At 46.0% G+C, this 23,598-nt stretch overlaps 1 protein-coding gene across 15 annotated transcripts in view; it reads right to left on the reverse strand.

Annotated features, from left to right (window-relative positions):
- The window catches only part of RAPGEF1 (Rap guanine nucleotide exchange factor 1), a 135,509-nt gene that overhangs the window by 79,927 nt on the left and 31,984 nt on the right, over nucleotides 1-23,598 (reverse strand). Inside the window, exon 1 of one of the 15 annotated variants that reach the window (XM_072778414.1) lies at nucleotides 13,278-13,332. The exons of the other annotated variants lie outside the window; for them this stretch is intronic. Within the exon in view, the coding sequence (XP_072634515.1) occupies nucleotides 13,278-13,317 (40 nt within the window). The 5' untranslated portion in view covers nucleotides 13,318-13,332. Of the gene's footprint in view, nucleotides 1-13,277; nucleotides 13,333-23,598 lie in introns of those variants that run through there. 15 annotated transcript variants of the gene reach the window in all.

Here is a 23,598-nt window from a genome sequence, read left to right on the forward strand (position 1 = left end):
CAGGGGAGGAGGAAGGAGCTGGGCTTACAAGAACAGCTCCAGACTGCAGGCATTTCACGTGGGGACCAACAAAAAGCATCAGAGTCAGCAAGCAGGTGCTGGTGTGGAAAAGGCCACAAAAGTCTCTGAGCACCATAGAGGGATCTGAAAATGACCACTTCTTCAAAGGCATACTTCTGGCTTCCCAGGCACATGGGTTGAGGGCAGTAAGGGGTGGGGGTGAAAGAGAGGTGGCCTTTATTCTCACCCAACCAGAGGCAGTGAATTTTTCTCTAGAACAAAATGAACAAAAGGTCTTTCTCAGCTGTTCTTCGATGAGTGTTTCTCCGTAGACCCTGGCCCTCTGTTCCTGGTTCTCAAACATGTTTGTAGCCAGGGCACCTACTCTGGCAGAAATATTTATTGTGTATGATGGTCCAGACATATACGGGGGAAAAAAAGAAGCAATCCCACTCTGCTCTATACGTTCAGAATCAAGTGTTGACCAATTCCAATCTCTCCAGAGTAATGGCTAAGGTAGCACCCCGGGGAGGGGCCAAGTGAGTGGTAGGGCTCTCAGCTTCCATGTGGTGTGAGAATTTGAAAGGATCCTGAGTCAGCCTCAGACAGTAGTCTCCTCTGTAGTCTCCTACAGAGGAAGAGGAGGCCCTGGGACTGGATGTGCCCCCAGGCTAGGGCCCAGGGATCCTGTACCAGGCCAGTCTAGGGCTCCTCCCTCAGTAATGGCTGAAAAAGTATCATCCAACCTCCCAGACATTTCTCCTCCTCATGAGACAACTTCAGAGTCATAAGTAAACACACATAGAGGGCCAGAAAAAAAGAGCCCGCTCCAGTACTGGTGACAGCCAGCAATTCTCTGTGAAATACTTAGAGCCACAGGCAGTCTCATCACCCACCAGAGGCTCTGAGGGCCTTCAAAATTCTACGACTAAAATCTGAAGTTGTGCTGTTTAGTCAAAGCCAGAATTTCATTGGCTTAAAGCCTGACATCCAAACCAATTCATCTCCAGTCAAATGCTTCAGTCCCGTGTACAGAAGGCATTAGGTCCTGAGTAACCACATAGCAATGGCTGGGACCCGTCCTACACTGTGAGTGTCTGGGGCTCATCTCTGGGCACCTCATGAGCCTTTTTCATTTAATCCTCACAGTGACCCACCAAGGTAGGGAAACAGGTTGAGAGGTGAGAGACTCTGGATATGAACCCAGTGTAGCTTACACACCAGCCCCAGTCTCCTCACGTGGCAGAGAGATGTAAGTAAGGACCCTAAAGACAGTTCAAACAAAGCAGAATACGGGCTCAGGGGGAAGGAGGACTCATTCATTCTTTTGTCCCGAATGAATAGTCTTATTGTCTCTGGGTCAGTGTTCCACTTCTTACAAACCAGCACCGACAGAGGACTCTGTTTGGCTGTGTGCACCACTACCTTGTCCCTCCCCCCAGCCTCCAACTTAGATGGTGCATCTCGGCATAGATTCCCCTTCCTCTTTCCAAAATGAAAGCTTAGCAAATATGTTGTTTATTAGATATGTTCACAACTTTGATCCCCAGGCAAGCAAGTCACCACAAGAGCAGAAGACAAGACTTTCAGGCCAGCACTGCTTATAAAAGTGAATCATACCCTTCTGGAAAAGTCCAAAACCAAGGTGGCTCCCTCACAGCAGCAGCAGCAGCAGATCAAAGACCTTCTCACTGTGCTAGCTCCCAGGCTAAAAACACTCCTAGTGGTGAAATCTCAGGCAGTCTCTTAGCCTAAGGCGGAGAGGCCAAAGGTATAGTACCAGCTCTCTCACCTTGGGAGGTAGGATTATAGATGGAACCCAAGATGCTGTTTTTATTTTATTCTTTTTAAAGATTTTATTTATTTATTCATGAGAAGCACAGAGAGAGAAAGGCACAGACACAGGCAGAGGGAGAAGCAAGCTCCATGCAGGGAGCCTGATGTGGGACTTGATACCCCCGTCTCCAGGATCACACCCTGGGCTGAAGTCTGCGCTAAACTACTGAGCTACCCGGGCTGCCCTCAAGATGCTATTTTTAAACAACTCCAAAAACAATGGGAGAATTGTATTTGAGTGATGGATAGAATTGTCATTTGGCTAGGAAGCATTAGAAAAGGACTTTCCAAAGTCAAAAAGGCCTCCCAGTTCTCACGAATTTATACCTTTACAGTCTGGGATTAATAACAAAATGGGATCACAGTACATGTTTTTAAAAGACAGTCCTTGGGTGCTTGGCCATCATCTCCCTTCCTAGGTCTTAGACTCAGTCAAATAATATTCCTTTAACTCTCTCCAAAGTCTCTCTCTTGTTCAGAACCCTCCAAAAGCACTCTCCATTCCAAAAAGTGCCTTTAGGAAAAATCCAGTTGCTTCATTCTAGAATCCTCAAAGCAGGACACACTGCATTTTTCAAGAAGGAATCTTGTTCTCTTTCCCTTGTTCTCTCTGAGCAGCTGTATCCTTTATGTACCCCTAGAATTGAAGTTCTCTGTAAAGGACCAAATCTTTCCAGAGGCAGCGGCCTCCGTGTCAGCACGCCAAGGAGGAAGAACAAGCACAAGCCACATGGGAGAAACAGAAGGAGGCAGAGACTGGTCTTTTCAAAGTCAGCTGCTTGGAATTAGAATGGGCTTTCCTGGTGCAACAAGGTTAGAAATCTAACTGGGGCCCCATGGCCACCGACCCAACGAAGCACAACTTGGCTGAGCCCCTTCCACTGGACACATGCTGGGCTCTGGGGTCACCAAAGACCTGGCCATGGCCCCATCTGGCCCTGGAACAGGAATGTAGGCTCTTGCCTTCACACAGTTTATAAGCTAACAGAGAAGTAATGCCATATACCCAGAGCTCCAACACCTAGCATAGCAAGACAAATGCTTTAAAAATAAAGGGTTTACTTCCTGGAAGATACACAAAAAGTTCATGAAGAAAGCCCTAGGGCTGCAAGCCGAGCAGACACTAATGGGATATGACCATGACAAATGTGAAGAGACGGAGTTGCCTTGGGTAAGAGGCATCTCTGAGAGACAGAACTGAGTGAGCCTAGCAGAAAGGGCACTGGCTGCATGCATGGGGAGACATGTGCTCTATTCCTTCTGCTCACATTTACTCCCAAGTCATGACCCCATTAGCAGGTACCCAAACCAATTCCGTGAATTAAAACAGGAAACTGAATAGAAGCGATCAGAGGGCACCAAGGCAGTAAGACTAAATATCATTTCATGACATTTATTTCCATTACAACCAATCTGAAACACTGAAGGCCCTTCTCCTTGGGGAGAGTCAGATGGAGGACTTTCTAACTAGGACATTCAATGTCCTAGTGAGAACACTGTAAGTCCTCCTCACTAGGATGATGAGGAGCTGCTGTAGCTTAAGGGTTCTGCAGGGGCAATTAAGACCATAAATCCAGTCCTCTCCCGGAGTCCAGGACACTGGTTGAGCCTCCTACTCTGGGTCTGGAACTAAGGATCATACACAGGTGCAGCACCGGCAGGTGGGCCATTTCTAAGGTGGTGGCGATTGGTAGCTTTCCAGCCTTTTTTGACCACAAACCACAGTAAGAAATACTGTGATCAAGTACACAAAGCATATCAAAAATCTAAAAGACTTAAATTCTATTTCATTTTGTAATCCTATGAATTAATTCTATGACCAAATAGTGTCTTAATCCTCCCCCCAATTGAGAGTGAAGGGGAGTGGAGGGTCTGGGTCATTAACAGCAGCATCTACACAACTTGGAGCTGGTTAGGATATCAGGTCTCCACCCCAACTCCCAAGCCAGACCTAATGATTTAAGATCTCTAGGGGTGAGGCCCAGGAATCTGGGCTTTAACTAGTCCTTCAAGGAAACAAAGGTCTGGGGGAAAGAGATAAACTGTTAAGAAATCCCAAATCTTGAGTGGGAGATAGGGAGGCTCTGTAAGCTCAGCAGAGCCAAGTGCACACACAAAGTGACAGGCAGGTATATTCTTTGACTCTGACAGGGAAGTTCAAATCTCACATCAAAACATTCCTTGGGACAAGCTCCTTCTGATAGGGAGATGGATATGTGAACACTGTGCCTAGAACAGGTCTAGCACAGTCATGGAGCTTGAGGGGAAGGTGTGACTACTAGTCCCAGCCTCCCCAGGGAAGAACATTTGGCTGAAACACGTCTCTTTGTTACAAGGCTCAGAGCATAAGTAAGCCAGTTAATATTTCCTGAAGACCTACTGTGTGCACGAGTGCTTCAGACAACAAATTTCACCCAGAAATGGTGGACAAAAGTGATCAATCATTGCTCTTCCTTTTGCTGTATGCCATACTTGGCTGCAAGTATGGCTGTGCATCTGGCTGCAATAGTTGTTTAGTATCTACTTTGTGCTGGAAAAAAATGGTTTTTGTTCTCATTTCTCTAAGGTAGTGACTCTCACGAGGGTAGATATGTGGATCAAAGGCAAGGTGTCTGTCATAAGCATATACAAAACAACTATATACGTCCACATTTGCAATCAGAAGAAAGCAAACCTGGAGCACCTGGGTGGCTCAGTGGGTTAAGCGTCTGACTCTTGATTTCAGCTTAGGTCATGATCTCAGGGTCATAGGTCAGGCTCTGTGCTGGGTGTGAAGTCTGGTTAAGATTCTTTCTCTCCCTCTCCCTTTGCCCCTCAACCCCCGGCTTGTGCATCTCTCTCTCTCAGAAAGCAAACCTGGACTAAATATGCAGATGCTAAAAGGGGAGGGGCTGAGGTGTCAGTGTCCAAGATTGGGGTTGGGTGAAAAGCTACCATGCTGCTAGGGCACTGGCCTGAACTCTGCTTAGAAGGTTGGGTCCCCTATTCTATGGTGACCCCAACTCATGAATTAATGGTTTTCTTAGTGGAAAACATAAGTATATTTAAAGTCCTTAGAATGCATTCTAAGTTGATAACCACATTTTTATATTTAAGATGGAAACCCTGAATTTTCATTCAGATAGATAGGAAAACAAAGCCAACGAGGAAGGAAAGGAATCTGCTGAGGACCCGGCAGGCCCAAGCACAGGTTCCTATTACATGGTCTGTGTGGGGTCTGTGAAACCATTCCTTAGGAAGAAGGAACGGCAGGGGAAGGTCCCATGGTGTTCAACCAAGAATTTCTAAGAGCTACCAAGTGACCATGGAGAAAAACATGTCACTTCATTTTCTTCCAGGAGCCTGGGCCTGTCTTGTACTCACCCTGACTTAAAATTCCTAAAGACAGTTTTTGTTCTGTCAGCCACAATGTCCTCAGAACTAAGCACACCTTAGTAATAAAAATATGCAGCTTCCAAAAAAGCTAGTGGATACGTTTGAAAAATGCATGAAAACCAGTGGATTGAATCTATAATCTACCCTCTGTAGAAAGTTGGGCACATTTTTGAAGGTCACCTTTTAAAGTACTTTTGGTTCCAACTCTCTTTACAAAGTGAGTATCACCACAAAGCAGGGATTGAAATATATTTAGTTTCTTTATAATAATATTTTTATATTCTTTGTGATGGAGGCTGAGTAGTATTTTTAAATTTTTCATCAAAACAAAAATATTAGCACAGAACGATGTGTCCTGAACCTCAGTTGAAGCCTGGCTGCTTCAAACAGGCTGGCCACTTTGTCTTCAACACTCGTTTCTGTGGGCGGTAAACCCAAACCCATCCATGGCCCGGCCAGTTCTGAAATGCTCAAATCAGTAGCCTCTTTTGTCTGACCTACTGGAACACTGCTTGGCCTTAAAATTCTGATCTCTTACCCAAAAAAGGCAGCCTGGTAAAACTGAGCTTATACCTCTGTGCTATACAGCTGACCTTGAGCCAATTCCCCCAAGTATGAGAGGCCCCTACTCAGGCTGTTCCCCAAGCTACAAAGAAATCTAGAGCTCCACACTTAGTTTAAGACAAATGTTTTCTCCTATGTGATTTTCCCCTTCTAGGGCTGTAGCCATGAGTGGCACATGGCAGCGATGTGACTCTTCCACAATAATATTATTCTACAATAACTCTTATTCAATAACAATATTATTCTACAATAACTCTTATTCAATAACAATATTATTCTACAATAACTCTTCCAGCTCAGGCATGGTAGAGCTTGGGGAAGTGTGAGCCCTTTGATGACATCCAGTCTGGTGAATCTCAGGGTCTCCTGGTACTGCCCCACCTGCTCAGGTTAGGATGGCCTCCACACGGCCCCATGTGAAGAAGGCTCCCTATACACAAAGTCCAGTCTGAGCTGGGTGTGTGCCAAGGAAAATCCTGTCACATTCCCTCTCTCTTTTTTGTACAGAAAGGAACCAGTGGAGGATGACTGTATGAGGTAATACAGCCTCGTGCATTTTTCAAGCCCTGAACACTTGGTGCCCAGGATATAGCACAGTCAGGCAGACATGACACCAATGCTTAGGAGGAACAGGGAAGAGACCTGAAACACAGCACAAGTGTGATGATGGCTACAAAAGTGGGCTGAGGCCCCCTTACCCAACTGGAGAGCAAGCAGTGAATGTTTGGAACGTGGTCTGGATGCCCCCAGAGGCCACCAGGGACACTGATGAGAGGGTGGGGAGCAAGGCAGGCAAGGGTACTGTAAAGGCATCTTTCATGTGGGCACCCACACTCAACCCCACAAAGAAACTGCTTTAAACTGAAGCCTGAAATACTTGCAGCAGTTGGCCAGATTTTCATTTTCTTTAGAGTGTGTATGAGGGGCAGGGGGAGAGAGGGTGGACTGAGGAAGAGTGTTTCTGGCAGAGGGAAAAACATGTTTGGAAGGCCCTGGGTCAGCAGGATCAAGGTGAATCAGAAGACCTGGTCAATACGGCAGAGGGAGGGAGTGAGGAGAGGGAACAGGGCCAGCTGGGTCAGGCAAGTAAGTCCTGCTGGATCCAGGAGCCTGATGGCTTCCCCAGTGGTGCTGGGAAGTACGTTCTATATGGGTGATAGAGCACAGAGTTCGATGCCCACTGTTCTTCACTGGCTATGAGAGTTAATTCAGAAATCTAAACACCCTATCTACAGGGTTTTGAGAAAGCAGACACTGTAAGGTCATCTTCTTTTCAAAAAGATCATTTACCAATGTGCTAGTGATGTTGAGACAAAATGAACTCCCCCCAACCTTGTCTTAATAGCAAATTGTCACAAGGCAAAATCCAAATGTGCAGGCACGGTCCTTATACTGACAGAGGCCACAGGAAGTAAGAGTAAAGAGCAATTTAAGGCAAGTGTTGGTCAAGTATTGCCTATAATGCAATCTATTCCACACCATGTTCTTTTTTTGTTTTGTTTTAAAGATCTTACTTGAGAGAGAGAGAGAGAGAGAGAGAGAGGAAAAAAGAGAGCAAGAGTGGTGGGGAGAAGCAGAGGGAGAGGGAGAAGCAGGCTCCCCGCTGAGCAGGGAGCCCATGACCTGAGCTGAAGGCAGTCGTTTAACCTACTGAGCCACCCAGGCACCCCTCACACCATGTTCTCCTTAAAATAGCCCACAATTTATTGAGTACTTACTCTGCCAGCCCTGACAGGAGGACAGTATTTCAATGCCATTTCACGATGAAGAACCTAAGGCTCAGAGAAAAAAACCAGGCCCAGAGTTATACCGTGTCTGGGAAACAGCCTGCGCTCAGACTCCACTCACTGGGACTACAAGCTCACTCTCTTCCTCATGACATTAAAGTGTCTTCCTTCAGTGTCACCAGTGAGCACGTCTGTAAGAGTGGAAGGTGCTGGGAGGGTGGCTCTAGAGTACAGTACACATGATGGATGGGAAATGAAAGAAAAGCATGAGCAAGAAATGCCTACAATAACCTCCTCTACCCAGACTGAACAGCTTCTGCTCCAAGACTGCCTGCCCATCAGAGATTCTTAGCATCTCACTCAGAGGAAAGAGAGAAGAGCCAAGAGTAAACGAGCCTCAGAAGTCCAGGGATCTGTTGAGAGTGCACCTCCCACCCCAACCTCAGTGCTGCAGGGAAATCACCCATGTAGGTGGCTGACTTCCCCTTGAGGTACTGTGTCCCATCCACAGCTGACCAAGCACGAGAGCTGGGCTAAAATCTCTAAGCTGGGCAAGAGACTTCAGGAACACAACTGGCAACAATGAGAGAGCTTTAATCGGTTTCCAAACGAACCACTTCCTTTTGATGGGTGGTGGATGTCATCTGGTCACAAATGTGCAGCTGGTATAGGGCACATCTATAGAATTAACTAATACCTGGAACAATACCTCTTGTCCCATCCCAAAATTGTCAGTTACCTGGAACTAAATCCCAAGAAAGGAACTAGGGCATGTGGTTGCCTTAGCAGTTTGCCATTTTAGGGACATCAGAATACAATTCTCTCTCCTGGAAGTTAGGAAGTGAGAGGCTGGTTTTTAGTGTAGGTCGTGCCACTAATTAGTTTGGTCAGTTAGGCAAAGCACAATTTCTCTAAGTCTCTTTTCTCATCTGGAAAAGAAGGGCAGTAAGCCTAGATCAATGGTCCTCAGAAGAGTGGCCCTGAACCAATAGCAGTCTCACCTATGAAATGGTTAGAAACAGAATCTCTTGGGCCCCAAGTCATACCCACTGGATCAGAAACTTTGGGGGTGGGGCCCAGCAAACTGCTTTAACCAGGCCTCAAGGTGATTTTGACACAAAGTCTGAGACCTATACTGGCCTAGCTGATTTCCCTATTTACTTTGTTTCATGAAATCATCCTTGGGGTGCCTGGATGGCTCAGTTGGTTAAGCATCTGCCTTCGACTCAGGTCGTGATTTCGGGCTCCCTGCTTAGTGGGGAGTCTGCTTCTTCACCCTCCCTGCTCTTGTGCTCTCTCTCTCTTCCCCTCTCAAATAAGTAAATAAAATCTTAAAAAAAAAAAAAATCCTCCTTCTTTAACCTTTCCCTGCCTGTACTGTACTGACTTCATTTATCTAACAAGTACTGACAGAGTGTCTACAATGTGCCAGACACTGGGGACATGTGGGGCACAAGCCCAAGCCCACTTTGTGACAGGTACATGTGTCAGCTCGAATGATGATGGACGTAAACACGGCTTGTTTTCCAGTTTCTTTCTTCTTTAACCATGGTCTTCCTACAAAACTTACAGTATTTATAAAGATAAATTGTTCAGCATACAGGGAGAGATGCAAGGTGCCAGCAAATGTTATTATGTGGCTACTGATGAAAGAAATTAAGTATGTCCAATTAAATAAGCCTACAAAATCCACTGGAAAATTTCTAGAAGGAACTAGAGACTAACACAGATAACATTTCTTTTCTCCTAAAACTATTTTAGTGACTCACAGTGTTCACAAGTCTTGAATGTTATTCTAGGCACAAAATAAAAAACTAAGTGACATTTTTAGCAGCCCATTTTGCTTTGGGAGGTATACACAGGAAATGCAAAAGCAAAAACAAAAGCTAAAATGCTCTACCCTAAGAGGAAAGACGCAGCCAAACCACCTTCACGTTAAAAATGGAACAAAAATTAGCTTCCTCTGTCACGCCTAGGGGTCCTGCTAAAAGCATCTGCCAAGAATTTTCCTCTTCTCCCTTCTGTCCAGTGACCATGGAGGGCAAAGGAAGCATGGCCAGGAAGCAAAGAGGTGGCCCAGCTGTTGGTGTTCGTCGGGAACACACACTGTGGAGTTGTCTCTGATCTGTGCCAGTCCCAGAGTCAGTCTTGGTCAGAAGGAAATTGTCTTCAGTTGATACTTCAGTACCATGGAATTGGACTCCTCTGAGTAGAAGCAGACATCAGAGTTCTTACCCAGCTCTTGTCTACATTGGTCAGAATGTACACCTGATAACGGGCATAACACACAGCTGCTTCTACCCAAAAGCGGGGTCAAAGCAAACCACAGAACTAATGCACAAAATGACAAAGCAATTCTCTCCCTAACTGTATGTATTTCTTTAGGCAACACTAACCACAAACAAATAAGAGTGTTTAAAAGAGAACAGAATCAGAAGCTTGGAACACAAGATTTATTACAACAGACCCCCTGCTGATTGGCTCTGAGTTTCCTAGTAGTGAAGGTAAAAAGGTAAACAAGAGTGGTTAATCTGACCATTCAAAGAAAATATGAGCTCAACAGATGAGGGACACTTTTCCTGGTATGACATTCCAAAAGAACTTTCAGGGAGGAAAGTAACACTGTGAATTGGGTCTTCAATCTTGGTTTTACCCTACCTGCAATGTTCTTTAAGCAGCCATTTAACATCTGTTCTTATTTAAAAAATCAATAGCCCAAGCTAACCAATTAGCTTAACACTTTCACTAGTGAATACATTTCTCAGGGAATCTCAATTATTAATACAGCCCTGTCTTTTGTGTTCAACAGCCCCGAATTAATACAGAAACAGCCCTAAAGAACTAATGGATACAGAGGTTTTCCCCACCTATTTCTGGCAGAAGTGAGAAGTCAGTCACATTGACACTGGATTCCGGGGCCTCAACTCAGTGTGGTTAAAGCACAAATGACTATGTCCTGACATGGTCTGTGCCCACAGGATGGAGCACACTCCGGGTACTGGCAGACCCTCAGGGTGCGGAAGGCAGCTCCCCTGGAGGCCAGCGCCCACAGCTGGGGAAGGTGGGGCAGGAGAACCAGGAACCCACTTCCTCCTCAGAGAACCTTTCTTCAAGGAGCTCAGCACTCAGTCAGGCAGGCAAGATGACACAGCGAGGCTGTAGGGGTGGCTGTACCATTTACCCAGCTTATGGGGAAAACTGGACAAGGAAGCTCTCTCTAGAAGGGCAGTGGATAGACAAAACAGATCGGCAGGCTCCGGACAAATCACAAGGTCAGAAATTCTTCAGCCTGAAGGAGCGTCACGGGCAGAAGAGGGAGAGTAAGAATGCCACCGTCCGTATGGCCCCCACGTACGGCTGGAAGGACGGCTGCCCTTCGAAGCTCCAGTAAAGAAGGCCCAAAATAGGAGCTCGAGGGGGATGAGAAGGGAGCGGGGAGTGGGGGGGCATCTGGGGCTAACGTTGGGAGCACAAGGCCAGGCCCCGTCCCCCATGTGCGCTGCGTAGAACGCTGGGCGGGCTGGTGCGGGGCATCCACCTCTCCCACCATGGCATAGACCAGGCATCAACAGGGCACCTCTCAGCAGCATCTCGTCAGCCATCCCTTGTCGCTGTCACAGAAACCACTGTAGGAGCCAGCGGTGGATCCACCGGCGAGACAACACAGGGACAAGGAAGCACTATGGGCTTGCCAGGGCCGTGACCAGAGTTCCCCTGGGAAGGCGGACTGGTGTGGGCTCGGTGTCCTGGCTGTAGGCCGGCCTCTTCCTGAGGGCCATTTTATCCGAGTGGGAACGGCACTGTTGGGGTGAAGTTGTGTGGTAACCAGTCAGGGACAGGACTGTGGGTGGGACTTGCAGTCCGGCCTGGCTCCAGTACTAACCAGCTCTGAAAAAAATGGCCAATTAGCTTAACACCTTCACTAGCAAATGGAGACAAACTATGGCACCAACAACAATGGGCTGTTGTGCATAGTGAAGGAGAAAACGTTTACCTGAGAATTAAGCTTTTTTTTACGTAAGTAACCACAGCACTTGATGGTCCTGCATCTGCTAACCTCTTCTGCCACAGCACAAAATAACAAATACCAAGTGATATTTTTAGCAGCCCATTCCGCTTCAGGAGGTCGACAGAGGAAAAGTAAAAGCAAAAGGCAAAAAATGCTCTACCCTATGAGGAAAAACTTTCTAGGGATGCCTGGGTGGCTCAGCGGTTGACTGTCTGCCTTCAGCTCAGGGCATGATCCCTGTCCTGGGATGGAGTCCCACATGGGGATCCCTTCAGGGAGCCTGCTTCTCTCTCTGCCTGTGTCTCTGCCTCTGTGTGTGTGTGTCTGTTATGAATAAATAAAATCTTTTAAAAAAAAAAGGAAAAACTTTCTAGACGTTCTCTGATTTTTAAAAAGCAGGGGGTTAACCACTACACATACGCAGACATACAATACATATATGGTTTTTTTCTGAACCGTGTAAGAGTAAGTTTCACACATACCATGGTGTTCCCTTCAATTCTTCAATGAATACTTCCTGCGAATACGGATATTCTTTTATATCACTGCAGTGCAGTTGTCAACATCACTAAATTTAACGTCATTACAATACTTTTATCTAAGCTACCATTCATATTCCAATTTGGTCAAGTGACCCAATAATTTAAGGACAACTTTCAAGGGGGAGGAGGGCAAACTGACTGCAAATTCCTGGAATTAGCTTGGATTTTTATAATGTTCAATATGAACCAGTAACAATAAACTCTTCATGCTTTGTATTAGTTTTCTATTGCTGTATAACAAAAACCATGTACATTTATCATGTCACTCTTTCTATGGCTCCAGGTCTGATGATGTGCATTTGGATGGGTCCTCTGCAAGGCTGCAGTCAAGATGATGGCAGGGCTGAGGTTTCACATGGGGGCTTACCTAGGGAAGGGACTGTGTACAAGCTCCCTCAGGTAGCTGGCAGAATTAATTTCCTTGCAGCTATAAGGTTAAGGGCTCTGGCTTATTGCTATTTGGAGGCTAGAGGCTGCCCTCAGCAACTTGCGACATGGAGCCTCTTACTTCTCCAAGGGACAATGTCTCCAGAGTATGTCTGCTAGCCAGAGTTTCATATAACAAAACGTAATCAGGGGAGTGACAGCCCGTACCTTTGCCATATTCTATTGGTTGGACCTATTCATAGGTCTATCCACACTCAAGGATTAAACAAAGGTGTGAACATGAGGAGACAGCAATGATGAAGCCATCTGAAAGTCTGTCTGCCACATGATTATAGTTTCTTTACAACTAGCAAATCAAATCACACTTATAAAAATATATATATATAAAAATTAAAATATATATATATAAAAAACCCACAAATCCCATTTATAAACTAATGCAAATAAAACTAAAATCTTCCAGACAGTGAGATTAACCATACTGGTTGAACATATGGACAGGGACACCTGGGTGGCTCAGCGGTTGAGTGTCTGCCTTTAGCTTAGGGCGTGATCCTGGAGTCCCAGAATCAAGTCCCACACCAGGCTTCCTGCATGGAGCCTGCTTCTCCCTCTGCCTATGGATCTATGTGTCTCTCATGAATAAATAGATAAAATCTTTAAAAAAAAAAAAAAAACATATAGACAATGGTTTTTTTGAGACTGCATCACCAGTATAATATGAACACAGTGTGGAGAGCTGCAGGACACTGTTTTAGGTTCTTGTTCTTTACCATTTTTCTCTACTGAAATCACTCTGATGTCATTTTTAGCTTCTTGGTTGTAGAATCACATCACCTGCAAGTCTGCTGTTCTTTTCTTCACCAGCCCACCACATTTGAAGTACAAAGAGTTATATGATGGATTCCATTGATGTCAGATCAACCCAATGATGTGCTCTTGAAAAAACAGCAAGACAGAAAGAAAGGGAGAGGAGAAGGATAAATATTTTAGGCAAATCACTCTCTCTTCAGTTAATAAGCATATGACCCCAGGTGACAGGAAGGCAGGAGAGGTGCCGTGTGACTGGTTCCTTGGTTCCTTCTTGCCTTCTGTGGTGTGAACATCTCACCTCACTAGCAGGACTCTGGTGTTTAAAGATAACCGTTTTGGGCAGCCCTGGTGGCTCAGCGGTTTAGTGCCACCTTCAGCCCAGGGCCTGATCCTGGAGACCAGGGATCAAGTCCCACGTCGGGCTCCCCGCATGGAGCCTGCTTCTCCCTCTGCCTTTGTCTCTGCCTCTCTCTCTCTGTGTCTCCCATGAATAAATAAATAAAATCTTAAAAAAAATAAAGATAATAATTTTATTTTTAGAACATGTTGCCTAAATATAAAATGAATTCCTACATTTGCTCAATGTTAGAATCAGCAAACATTTTCTTTAAAGGGCAGGAGAGTAAATATTTTCAGCTTTGTGGGAATACAGTCTTTGTTAAACTACTCAACTCTGCCATTTTAGTGGGAAAGCAGCTCAGATGATTTGTAAACACATGAATGTGGCTGTGTTCCAATAAACTTTATTTACAAAATTAGGGAGCCAAGTGGATTTGGCCCTAATGAAGGGGGTAAGGGGTGCTGACCACTGCCCTAAAGAAATAGCATCCTATTTTAATTTTGAAAGATACCTGATGACCTTGTTAGTCTTCAACTGGGATTTTCAAGGGTAATTGTGACTATACAAAATTATGGCCTTGTGTACTTTTATTCAAACCCAACCCTTCTGCTTCTATCAAGTACAACTCCACTATACAACTGGGCATCGATACAAAGAGCTGCCAGACCAGCCCTGGAATCAAGGTAAAGTCGCCATGCAGACCATCTAGAATATGTTCTACTCCTTCTGCTTAAGCAACAGTTTCCTTTTGGAAACATTCCTGGACTAGGTAACTAAGTCAGAGATCCTGTGGCCACCCCACTGTACTGCTGGTTAGGCTGATGGCCTCTCTTCCACTGGGCAATGAGAGGCATGACTATGTCTATTTTGCTCACCGTTGTATCCCCAAGAGCCCAGCATAGTGCTAGATACATAGAAAGTCCTCATTAATATTTGCTGAATGAAGGGAAAGATTTGGTCCCATCACATGCTTTCTCAGCCCCCAGGAACTCTTGATTCTTGGCACTTAAATGTAACTGCTCAGGCACACTGTAATTATTTAAACTATGGCGGGGGGGGGGGGGGGCCTCTGGTTAAAAGGAAGATACAGAAGAAACCAAACATTTCAAGTGCTGAGGTTCAAAACCATATAAAAGTAATAAAATTACTAACAGATTAGTTATGTTTATTTTTTTAAAAAAAGAGAGAAACAAAAACAGGCCCCAAATGGAGTCACTAGCCCCCATGATGGCAAACCAGGATGCAACATCAGGAATGTGACCATTAACTACTCAATCAGGAATTTCCTGATCAGCCCTGGAAAGGTAATCTGCATGACAGACCACCCTTCCCCCAAAGGAAGGTGACCAATGCCTGAAACAATTTTCTTTTCTTTTACTAATAGTTTCCTTGTCCCACCCTACTCCTGCCCATAAAAGCCTTCCATTTTAAACAGCTCCTCTGAGCTCCTTTCTATTTGCTAGATGGGATGCTACTCATTAATGCTCAATAAAAGCCAACTAGATCTTCATTTACTCAGTTGCATTTGGTTTAACATGTTAAATCAAACGTATAGCCACTGGCTTCACAACAAGACTGGAAAATTTGAGAAGACAAGCCCAAGTGATGGATTCAATTAATAATCAATTCTGTAGTGGCCAATCAAGTAACCTCCGCAGGGAATTCTCTTCACCCTCCCCTCATGCCTGTTCTCAGTTGAGTAAGTTTCCCTTAGATTTCATTTTTAAAAAATTTCTCAAGAATAAAGTGTAAAATGGTCTCCTCTACTTTTTCTCAACTGGAAGAAGCAAAGAAGATACATGGAAAGCTATCAGCCTATTTATACAACCAGTTTCTAGTGATGCTTTTTAGAACTCAGAGCGTGCCCAGTTTCTCTTCGGGTCATTCATCCAAGAGGTCTCCACCCACATGACTTAAAAGTAGTAGTTAGTTTTCATATAGATAGAAAAACCAACTTGTCAATCTTGATACTCCATCATGGGTCCCAATCACTGGATGGCAACACCCTGGTGGTTGCCTGTAGCAAATGTTAGTTCTCCAGAGAAGCACGCTCGACATAGCAGTTCTTCCGATAAATCATGTGAGTCACTCATGAATGGAGACTTCCTGGGACCTTCTAATGGAAAACATTCTCATTAGGAGCCCAATTGCCCATGAAAAGAAATAAAAATGAGCCATAGCCAAGACTCTTACCCCTTCTGAAGGTCAGGATATGCACCGCTATCTCCCTGGGCAGAGCTCGGTAGAGGAGCTGCACCGGAGATGTCATGCCAGGCAAAGGGAGGACTTCTCAAGATGGGCTTGGAGCACTATCCCTGCAAGTCACTCCCTTTAACAGCCCCTTCACATCTCACAAGTTAAGAACTTCAAGGAGAACTAACTTGCAAACACCTGCAACTAAGAGTTGTTCCTGTGGTTAACAAAAATAGAAAAAGCCCTAAAGGAACCATAATTCACTGTTATTTATTTAAACCAAATAAATAACAAATGTGTTTCCTCCCAGCCTTCTGATCTCAGTGGATGGTGACCACCCATTAACACAAGCCAAAAATCTGGCTGTCATCCCTGACCCACTTCACATCCTGTTATCCTTCAGATCCCATCGTTAGCAAGTTCTGTCCATTCACCCTCCAAATACCAGTCAATCTGTCCACTGCCACCACCCCGTTCACATGGCATCATCTGCTAGGATGGCTCACTCAGCCGCCAAGTCCTGTCTTGCTGCTTCAGAGCATTCTCCCACTGAAGTTGGGGTAATCTTGTCAGAGCACAAATCTGATCTCCATTCTCAATCTTTTACAAACACACATACATCACCTAAAACATTTGATGGCTTTTTGTCAACAAAGGCTCCACATCACCTTCCACCGAGTGCACCTCCCCCACACCCCTTTGCCTCAGGACCTTTACGCATGGTTTCTTCATCTAGACAGTGTCCTCCCCCTCCCCCAACCACATACACACACACACACACACACACACACACACACACACACGTCCACCTCACTTCACCTGGTTCACTTCGACTTAACTCTGCAGATCTCAACTCTGACCTTCCATAGTAGCTACTGGTCTGTAATTATGAACCAACCTGGGAGGCTGTTGGGTTTCTGCCTTTCTCAACTAAGGACAGTTAACAAGAGAGAATGAAGCCTAAGACCATAAGGCATCTTCTGGATGTAATGATAATTCTCCCCCCTGTATCTACAATGACACCAGCTGTATACCATCCCTGGAAGATCTGAGAAAACAGTCACTCAAACAATTCTGTGTTCTGTGGTTCAGATGAGGAACTCAGGTTTGGAAACATTTGTGCTTAATAGTATCTGACACAGAGCAGGTGTTGTAATAGTTGCTGATAGAAAATGAAAAAAAGAAATTAGTCAATGGGCAGCCCCAGTGGCCCAGCAGTTTAGTGCCACCTTCAGCCCAGAGTGTGATCCTGGAGACCCAGGATGGAGTCCCACGTCGGGCTCCCTGCATGGAGCCTGCTTCTCCTTCTGCCTGTGTCTCTGCCTCTCTCTATATATATCTCTCATGAATGAAAAAGGAAAGAAAGGGAAGAAAGGAAGAAAGGAAGAAAGAAAGAAATTATTCAATGAACTAACCATTCAGTGCTTCAATTCCTTTCATTACAATGGGACTCCTGAGATTTCAAGCTCAAGTCACAATCTCTCAGGCTCCATGAGACACTTTAAACCATTCAGATGACACTAAACAACATACACCACACAACAGTGACCCATGGCTCAGGAACAATGAGATCCCAGTACACTTGGCACAAGCTTTGGAGCCAGAAGGGGGTGGATACCAGTTTCAGCAAGGCCACGTGGGATAACTTTGAATAAGCTTACCTCCAAACCTGTTTACTACCTGTAAATGGGGACTGATATCACCATTTTAGCCATGGCTCTTCAGCAGCAAGGAACAGAAACCCACTGAACATGTTCAAGTTCAAAAAGGAAGGTTTGTGATAAATAAGAACACAAGAAGACTCTTGTAAATCCAAAGACAGCTGGGATCCCTGGGTGGCGCAGCAGTTTGGCACCTGCCTTTGGCACAGGGCACGATCCTGGAGACCCGGGATCGAATCCCACGTCGGGCTCCCGGTGCATGGAGCCTGCTTCTCCCTCTGCCTGTGTCTCTGCCTCTCTCTCTCTCTCTGTGTGTGACTATCATAAATAATAAATAAAAATAAAAAAAAAAATCCAAAGACAGCTAAACATGCAGCTGTCTGGAAGGCCAAGAATGGAGGAGACGGGCAGCCCTGAGAACCAGCATTCCTCATCTCTTGCTGCTCCCTGCTTCTCTGCACCTGCCTCATTCTCCACTGAGGCTCTCACTCCCTTAGGGAGCTCCCTCGCTCCTATAGTTTTAAATACAATCTTTATGCCAAGACTCCTAAATTATACCTCTAGTCCAGATCTTCCTCCTTTCAAGACTTCTATGCCTAGCCGTGCAGTCAGTATCTTCCCTCGGATATCTAGAAGGCACTTTTTAACTGACCTCCCATCTTCCTCCACTGGCCTTCCCTAATGAACTGATGGCAACTCCATCCTTACTTAGCTGCTCAGGCCAAAATCCTGAGGTCGTCCTTGACTCCTCTCTTTCTCCTAACAACCCTCACCCAAGCAGTAAGAGACTCCTTTGGCTCTAGTCTTCAAAATATGTTCAGATCCAACCACTTTCCACCACTTGCACTGCACAGGCCTGGATTACTGCACTTGCAGCCAGCAGGGCTCCCTGCCTCTGCCCTGGCTCCCCTTTCTTCCCTTGCAGATTGGGGATTCCTAAGATAGGGATCTCAGGAAAGCCTAAGTCAAATTATCTCACTGCTCAGCTCCCAACTCTGCAACAACAGCTCCTTGCTTCTCTCACATTAAAGTCAAAGCCTTTACAACGGTCCTCCAGGCCTGATATGCTGTTGTTGTCTGTTCCAGTCCTACCAGCTTCCTGCTATTCCTTGAACACACCTATCTAATCTCCCTGCCTGAGAGGCTGGTCCCTCAGGTGTCTACTTGGTCAATGCCCTCTCCTCCTCCAAGACATGACACACATCTCCCTTGCCCAACAAGGCCGCCCTGTGTGCCCTAGTTAACCCTGCAATCGAACCCCTCAGGCCTGGGAACTCCCGATGGCCCTCATTCCACTTCCTATGGCACTTGCCCCTCCTCACATTCTTTGTAACCCTCTAATGTATACTATGTATTATCCACTGTCCACTTCCCCCTGCTGGGAACCTGAGTTCCACGAGGATGGAGGCTGGTAACCTAGGAGACTGAAACAATGCCCAGCACACAGCGAGGGCTCAAATCAGCATCTGCTACATACATGCACGAGACACTTCTTCTGAACCACTACTCCCTCATAATTTGGGAGTATAACACGGCTGCCTGCTTCCGATTCCGTAAGCCTCTTTAGCTCACATGCCCACCAGTGATGACGCAGTCTAACTCCTGGATCAAATTCCTGAGCCAGAACCAATTGGCCCAGCTCATATTTCCAAAGCAGGCCACACGACATAGGTCAACAGCCAGCTGCCCAGGGAAGAGTCATTAAGTACAGAAGGTCCTCTGGGTGAATCAGAAAAAGAGCAAGGCCATCTGGAGCCCTTCACTGGGGGAGCACAAGCTTTCCATGACGAGTGTGCTGGTGGATGGTATAGCGCAGTGCCACAATGAGCACCAGCGAAAGTGTAGAAAGGCCTGGGAGTATGTCAGCTCAAACTAGAGGGTTAGCCCCCAGTATTGACCTTGGTGGGAGCTGGGGATCTTGCGTGATATTCTTCAATGTCTGCCCTACATCTTACTTACAAAGTGCATCTTACTCTCAGGTAACATAACTAATCCTATCCATACGCAGATTTGGTGACATGGTTAAGGTATAGATACTTAGTATTAGAGGAACTGATTGACCTTTGCAGGCAGGAAGGCATTCTTTAGAATTCCTAAGTGTTCCCCTTTCACTGCTGAGGATTTTATAATCACCCACAGACAGGATGACTTCAATGAGCCAGGGGTCCCGGCTCAGGTCTTGGCCAGGGCTGCATCACCTGACGCTTGGCCAGGGCCAGAGAAGCCATTTCCAAGCTCACTCCCCCACCCCCACCCCCACCCGTGCTGTTAGCAGGGGCCTCTCTTCTCCATCTGGCATCTGCCTCTCCCTCCCTGGAGCAGGGGATCTAAGGTGGCAAGGAGGCAGAACCCACCCACAGTCAGAAACCCCAACCATGCATCGCTTCTGCAGTTGTCACACCATTACAAGATCAACCTTGGACAAAACGGGAGGGGGCTACATCTGGGCTTGCAGATATCAAGAGGCAGGGAACACTGGGCTGTCTTGGAGGCTGCTCACCACAGGCTGTTCACGTAGACAAGGCTTGTTTATGGAATGCTCAGAAAAGGAAGAATATGTAACAGAGACCATATGCAGCCTGCAAAGCCAATTTTTAGTATATGGCTCTGTATAGGAAAAGTTTTTTTTTTTTTTTGTATAGGAAAAGTTTGATGACCCATTGATGTATTACAGATTTAAGGGGTTTCAGGGTGATTTTTGTCTATACACAATCCTCCCCTTATGCCCTGATTTTAGAAACTGACCCCTGGGTAAACCATTCTACTGACATAGGTGCATAGCAAACCATAGCTCTGAGCATTATAATGTCAACTACTAAGAAACGAACCTCAGCAGGAAGAAAATAATCCACAGTACCCCGCCCATAGTAGGTGCTTAATAAACACAAACTCAGTGAATGAATAAATGAGTAAGAAACAGAAGGATACATCTTGAAAGTAGAGAGTAATCATGGAAGTATGAAACATCTTTAACAAATGATTTACAACATAAACAACATGTGACCCTTATATAATAGTTACAGTCACAGCTGAGATGTACTGAGGGCCAGCTCTATGCCAAATGCTCCCTTATTCACTCCTCCTCACACTCTGTCAGAAAGGTGTTGTTAGTTGCCTTCCTTTTACAGACAAGCAAATCGAAGCTGACAGAAATTAAGTAATTTAATTTCCCCAAGGTTACATGATAAATAGGACTATTCACTCTTATAGCCAAGTATACAAGAATAAAGACCAACTCTGCATCTGGAATCCCACGCTCCTGCACGAGCTTGCAGAAAGCACAGTAGATGGAGAGAAGCCCTCCTCCCTCTCAGCTCCACAGGATCCTAACCAGGGGCTTTAAAGAAGGGCAAAGTTCCCAAGGCTCCCCATAAGCAAGGTTAGAGAGACCTGAGATGCTGGATTTCATCTAATGACTCACATATCTGCTCCCTCTTTCCAAAGAGAGCTTTTAAAAAATATTTTCACTGTGGTTTTTGCTTTCAAACCAAATACCAAAAATAAATAAATAAATAAATAAATAAATAAATAAATAAATAAAATAAAATAAAATAAAATAAAATAAAAAGTTACCATCTTTTCTGAGACTATAGGATCAGCACCCAGACCAGCCTTCTCTCCAATTGCTCTCCCAGTGCACTAGGTGGAGGGTAGCTGCGCTAGCCATGTAGCCCAGAGTTCTGACACTGGTGTGATGAGGGCTGCAGCAAACTGCAGGGCTGTCAGACACACACAGGGCCGGGACCCAGGATACGCACGAAGCCACTGCGCACAGAACTGTGCTCTAGACCAAGGGTTTCCTTATGTGACATGAGCAGAGCCCATTTTGAGTGGTCTGTTCTCAGATTCATGAACCTGAGGGAACATGACTCACCCAAAGCTACACAACCAGGGGCAGCGCCAAAGTTCTCTGATGCCAAGGCTATTTGTTCTGCTTTTTGGCATCTGCTCTTGGAGAACTTGAAGTCCAGCTGGTTGAGAGAGACATGTTGATTATGACATGTTCTGGAGGGAGGAGGACCTGGGCACAGGGGCTAACCCTGAGCTAGTGGCAGGGGGCACGCCATCAAGGGCAGAAGGAGTCAGGGATAAAGGAAGACATAAAGTCAGAAGGCCTGGAGGCAAAGGGGGTTTGCAAGAGGCCTAGTCGACAATGGTGACTCTCTGGATGGGCTTTTATGAGGAACAGGAGGGTCAGCGAACCACAGACAAGAGGAGACACTGTCAAAGGGCACTGAAGGTCCAGCTGAGTGGAGACGTGAATTTCTGTCAACAAAAGACTTAATTACACACAGCACTGTGTCCTCAATGGGATTCTAATAAATAAAGGTGTCTCATCTCCAGACAGTAAACACATAAATCACACATGATAGTCACCTCCCCCAGTCCGTTCTGAGATAATAATCATTGACAAAAATATTCCCTTGCCAAACAAGCGAAGAGAAGACATGATGCTCCAGTCCACTCTTGTAAACCAACACTGTCAGGAAGGTAGAACAAGGAAGAAAGGGGCTTTGCCATCAGAGACCAAGGACAAAGGTTTGGGTCCCAACACCGCCACTCACCACTCGCCACCACTCACCACTTGGTAGCTGTGTGATCTCGAACAAGTTACCAAAGCCATTTCCCCATCTGTTAGGTGAAAAGAATACCACCCACGACGAAGGAATCCTGTGAGGATCAGATGCATAGACAGCTAGAGGGGGCAGTTTGCAAACAATGGCCAAAGTGTCCCCCCACACACACCTCTTTCCAAGATGACTTCGGGCACCTCCCATCAAGAGGTGGGGTCCCTCTCCCTTCTCCTTTGAATCTGGACTGGCCTTAGGACTTGCTTCCACCAGTGACATGAGCTGATGGTGACACTGCTGGTTCTAAGCCTGGGCCTCAAGAAGGAGGCCTTGCATACCTCACTCATAGGAAACCTGCTGGATGCCAGGTGAGTGATGGGGGCTAGCCTGCCAGAGGCCCAGGAATGAGCCCTCCCAGCAGCTGACCACAGACACACAAGGACCCCAGCCTCAACTGCCATCTGCAGAAGCATGAACTAAATAACCAGTTGTTGGGCAGCCCCGGTGGCACAGCAGTTTAGCACCGCCTGCAGCCCAGGGCCTGATCCTGGAGTCCTGGGGGAGCCTGCTTCTCCCTGTCTGTGTCTCTGCCTCTCTCTCTCTCTCTCTGTATTTCTCATGAGTAAATAAAATAAAATCTTTGAGGGATCCCTGGGTGGCGCAGCGGTTTGGCGCCTGCCTTTGGCCCAGGGCGCGATCCTGGAGACCCAGGATCGAGTCCCACATCGGGCTCCCGGTGCATGGAGCCTGCTTCTCCCTCTGCCTATGTCTCTGCCTCTCTCTCTCTCTCTCTCTCTCTGTGACTATCATAAATTAAAAAAAATAAAAATAAAATAATATAAAATCTTTGAAAAAATAAAATAAAATAACCAGTTGTTGTTTTTACTCACTAAACACCAGGGTGACGTGGTAGTGCCGACCACCTGCAGGAGCAGTGCTCTATTAGGAAGTTGCCATGGCAACTGTGACTTCTCTCTGGTCTAACAATTCTCCCAGTCCATCAGACTTTCCGTCTCTACTGGGTCTTTCCCACCGGCATTCAATTATGCCATTATTATTCCCTTTTTAAAAAGCTTTCCCTTGGGGGGGTACCTGGGTGGCTCAGTCAGTTAAGCAGTCTGCCTTCAGCTCAGGTCATGATCCCGGGGTTCTGAGATTGAGTCCTACATTGCGCTCCCCACTCAGCGAAGAGCCTGCTTTTCCCTTTCCCTCTGTACCTCCCCCTGCTCTCTCTTTCAAATAAATAAATTCCTTAAAAAAAAAAAAAAAAAAAAAAAACTTTCCCCTGGCCCTACTACATTCAACAACTACCACCTTGCCTTGGCTCCTTTGGCTTTCCCTTGCAGCAAATCCCTCAAAGAATTGGCCATGCTCAGTCCATTCTCTTCCAAACTTCCTCACTCCCAACAATGCAATGAAACCTCATGTCATGGGACGCCTGGGTGGCTCAGTGGTAAAGCATCTGCCTTCAGCCCAGAGTGTGATTCTGGAGTCCCAGGATCAAGTCCCACATCGGGCTCCCTGCATGGAGCCTGCTTCTCTCTCTGTCTATGTCTCTGCCTCTCTCTGTGTGTCTCATG

This window comes from Canis lupus, chromosome 16 (genome assembly GCF_048164855.1).
Source record: "Canis lupus baileyi chromosome 16, mCanLup2.hap1, whole genome shotgun sequence".
In the NCBI taxonomy this organism is placed as follows: domain Eukaryota; kingdom Metazoa; phylum Chordata; class Mammalia; order Carnivora; family Canidae; genus Canis; species Canis lupus.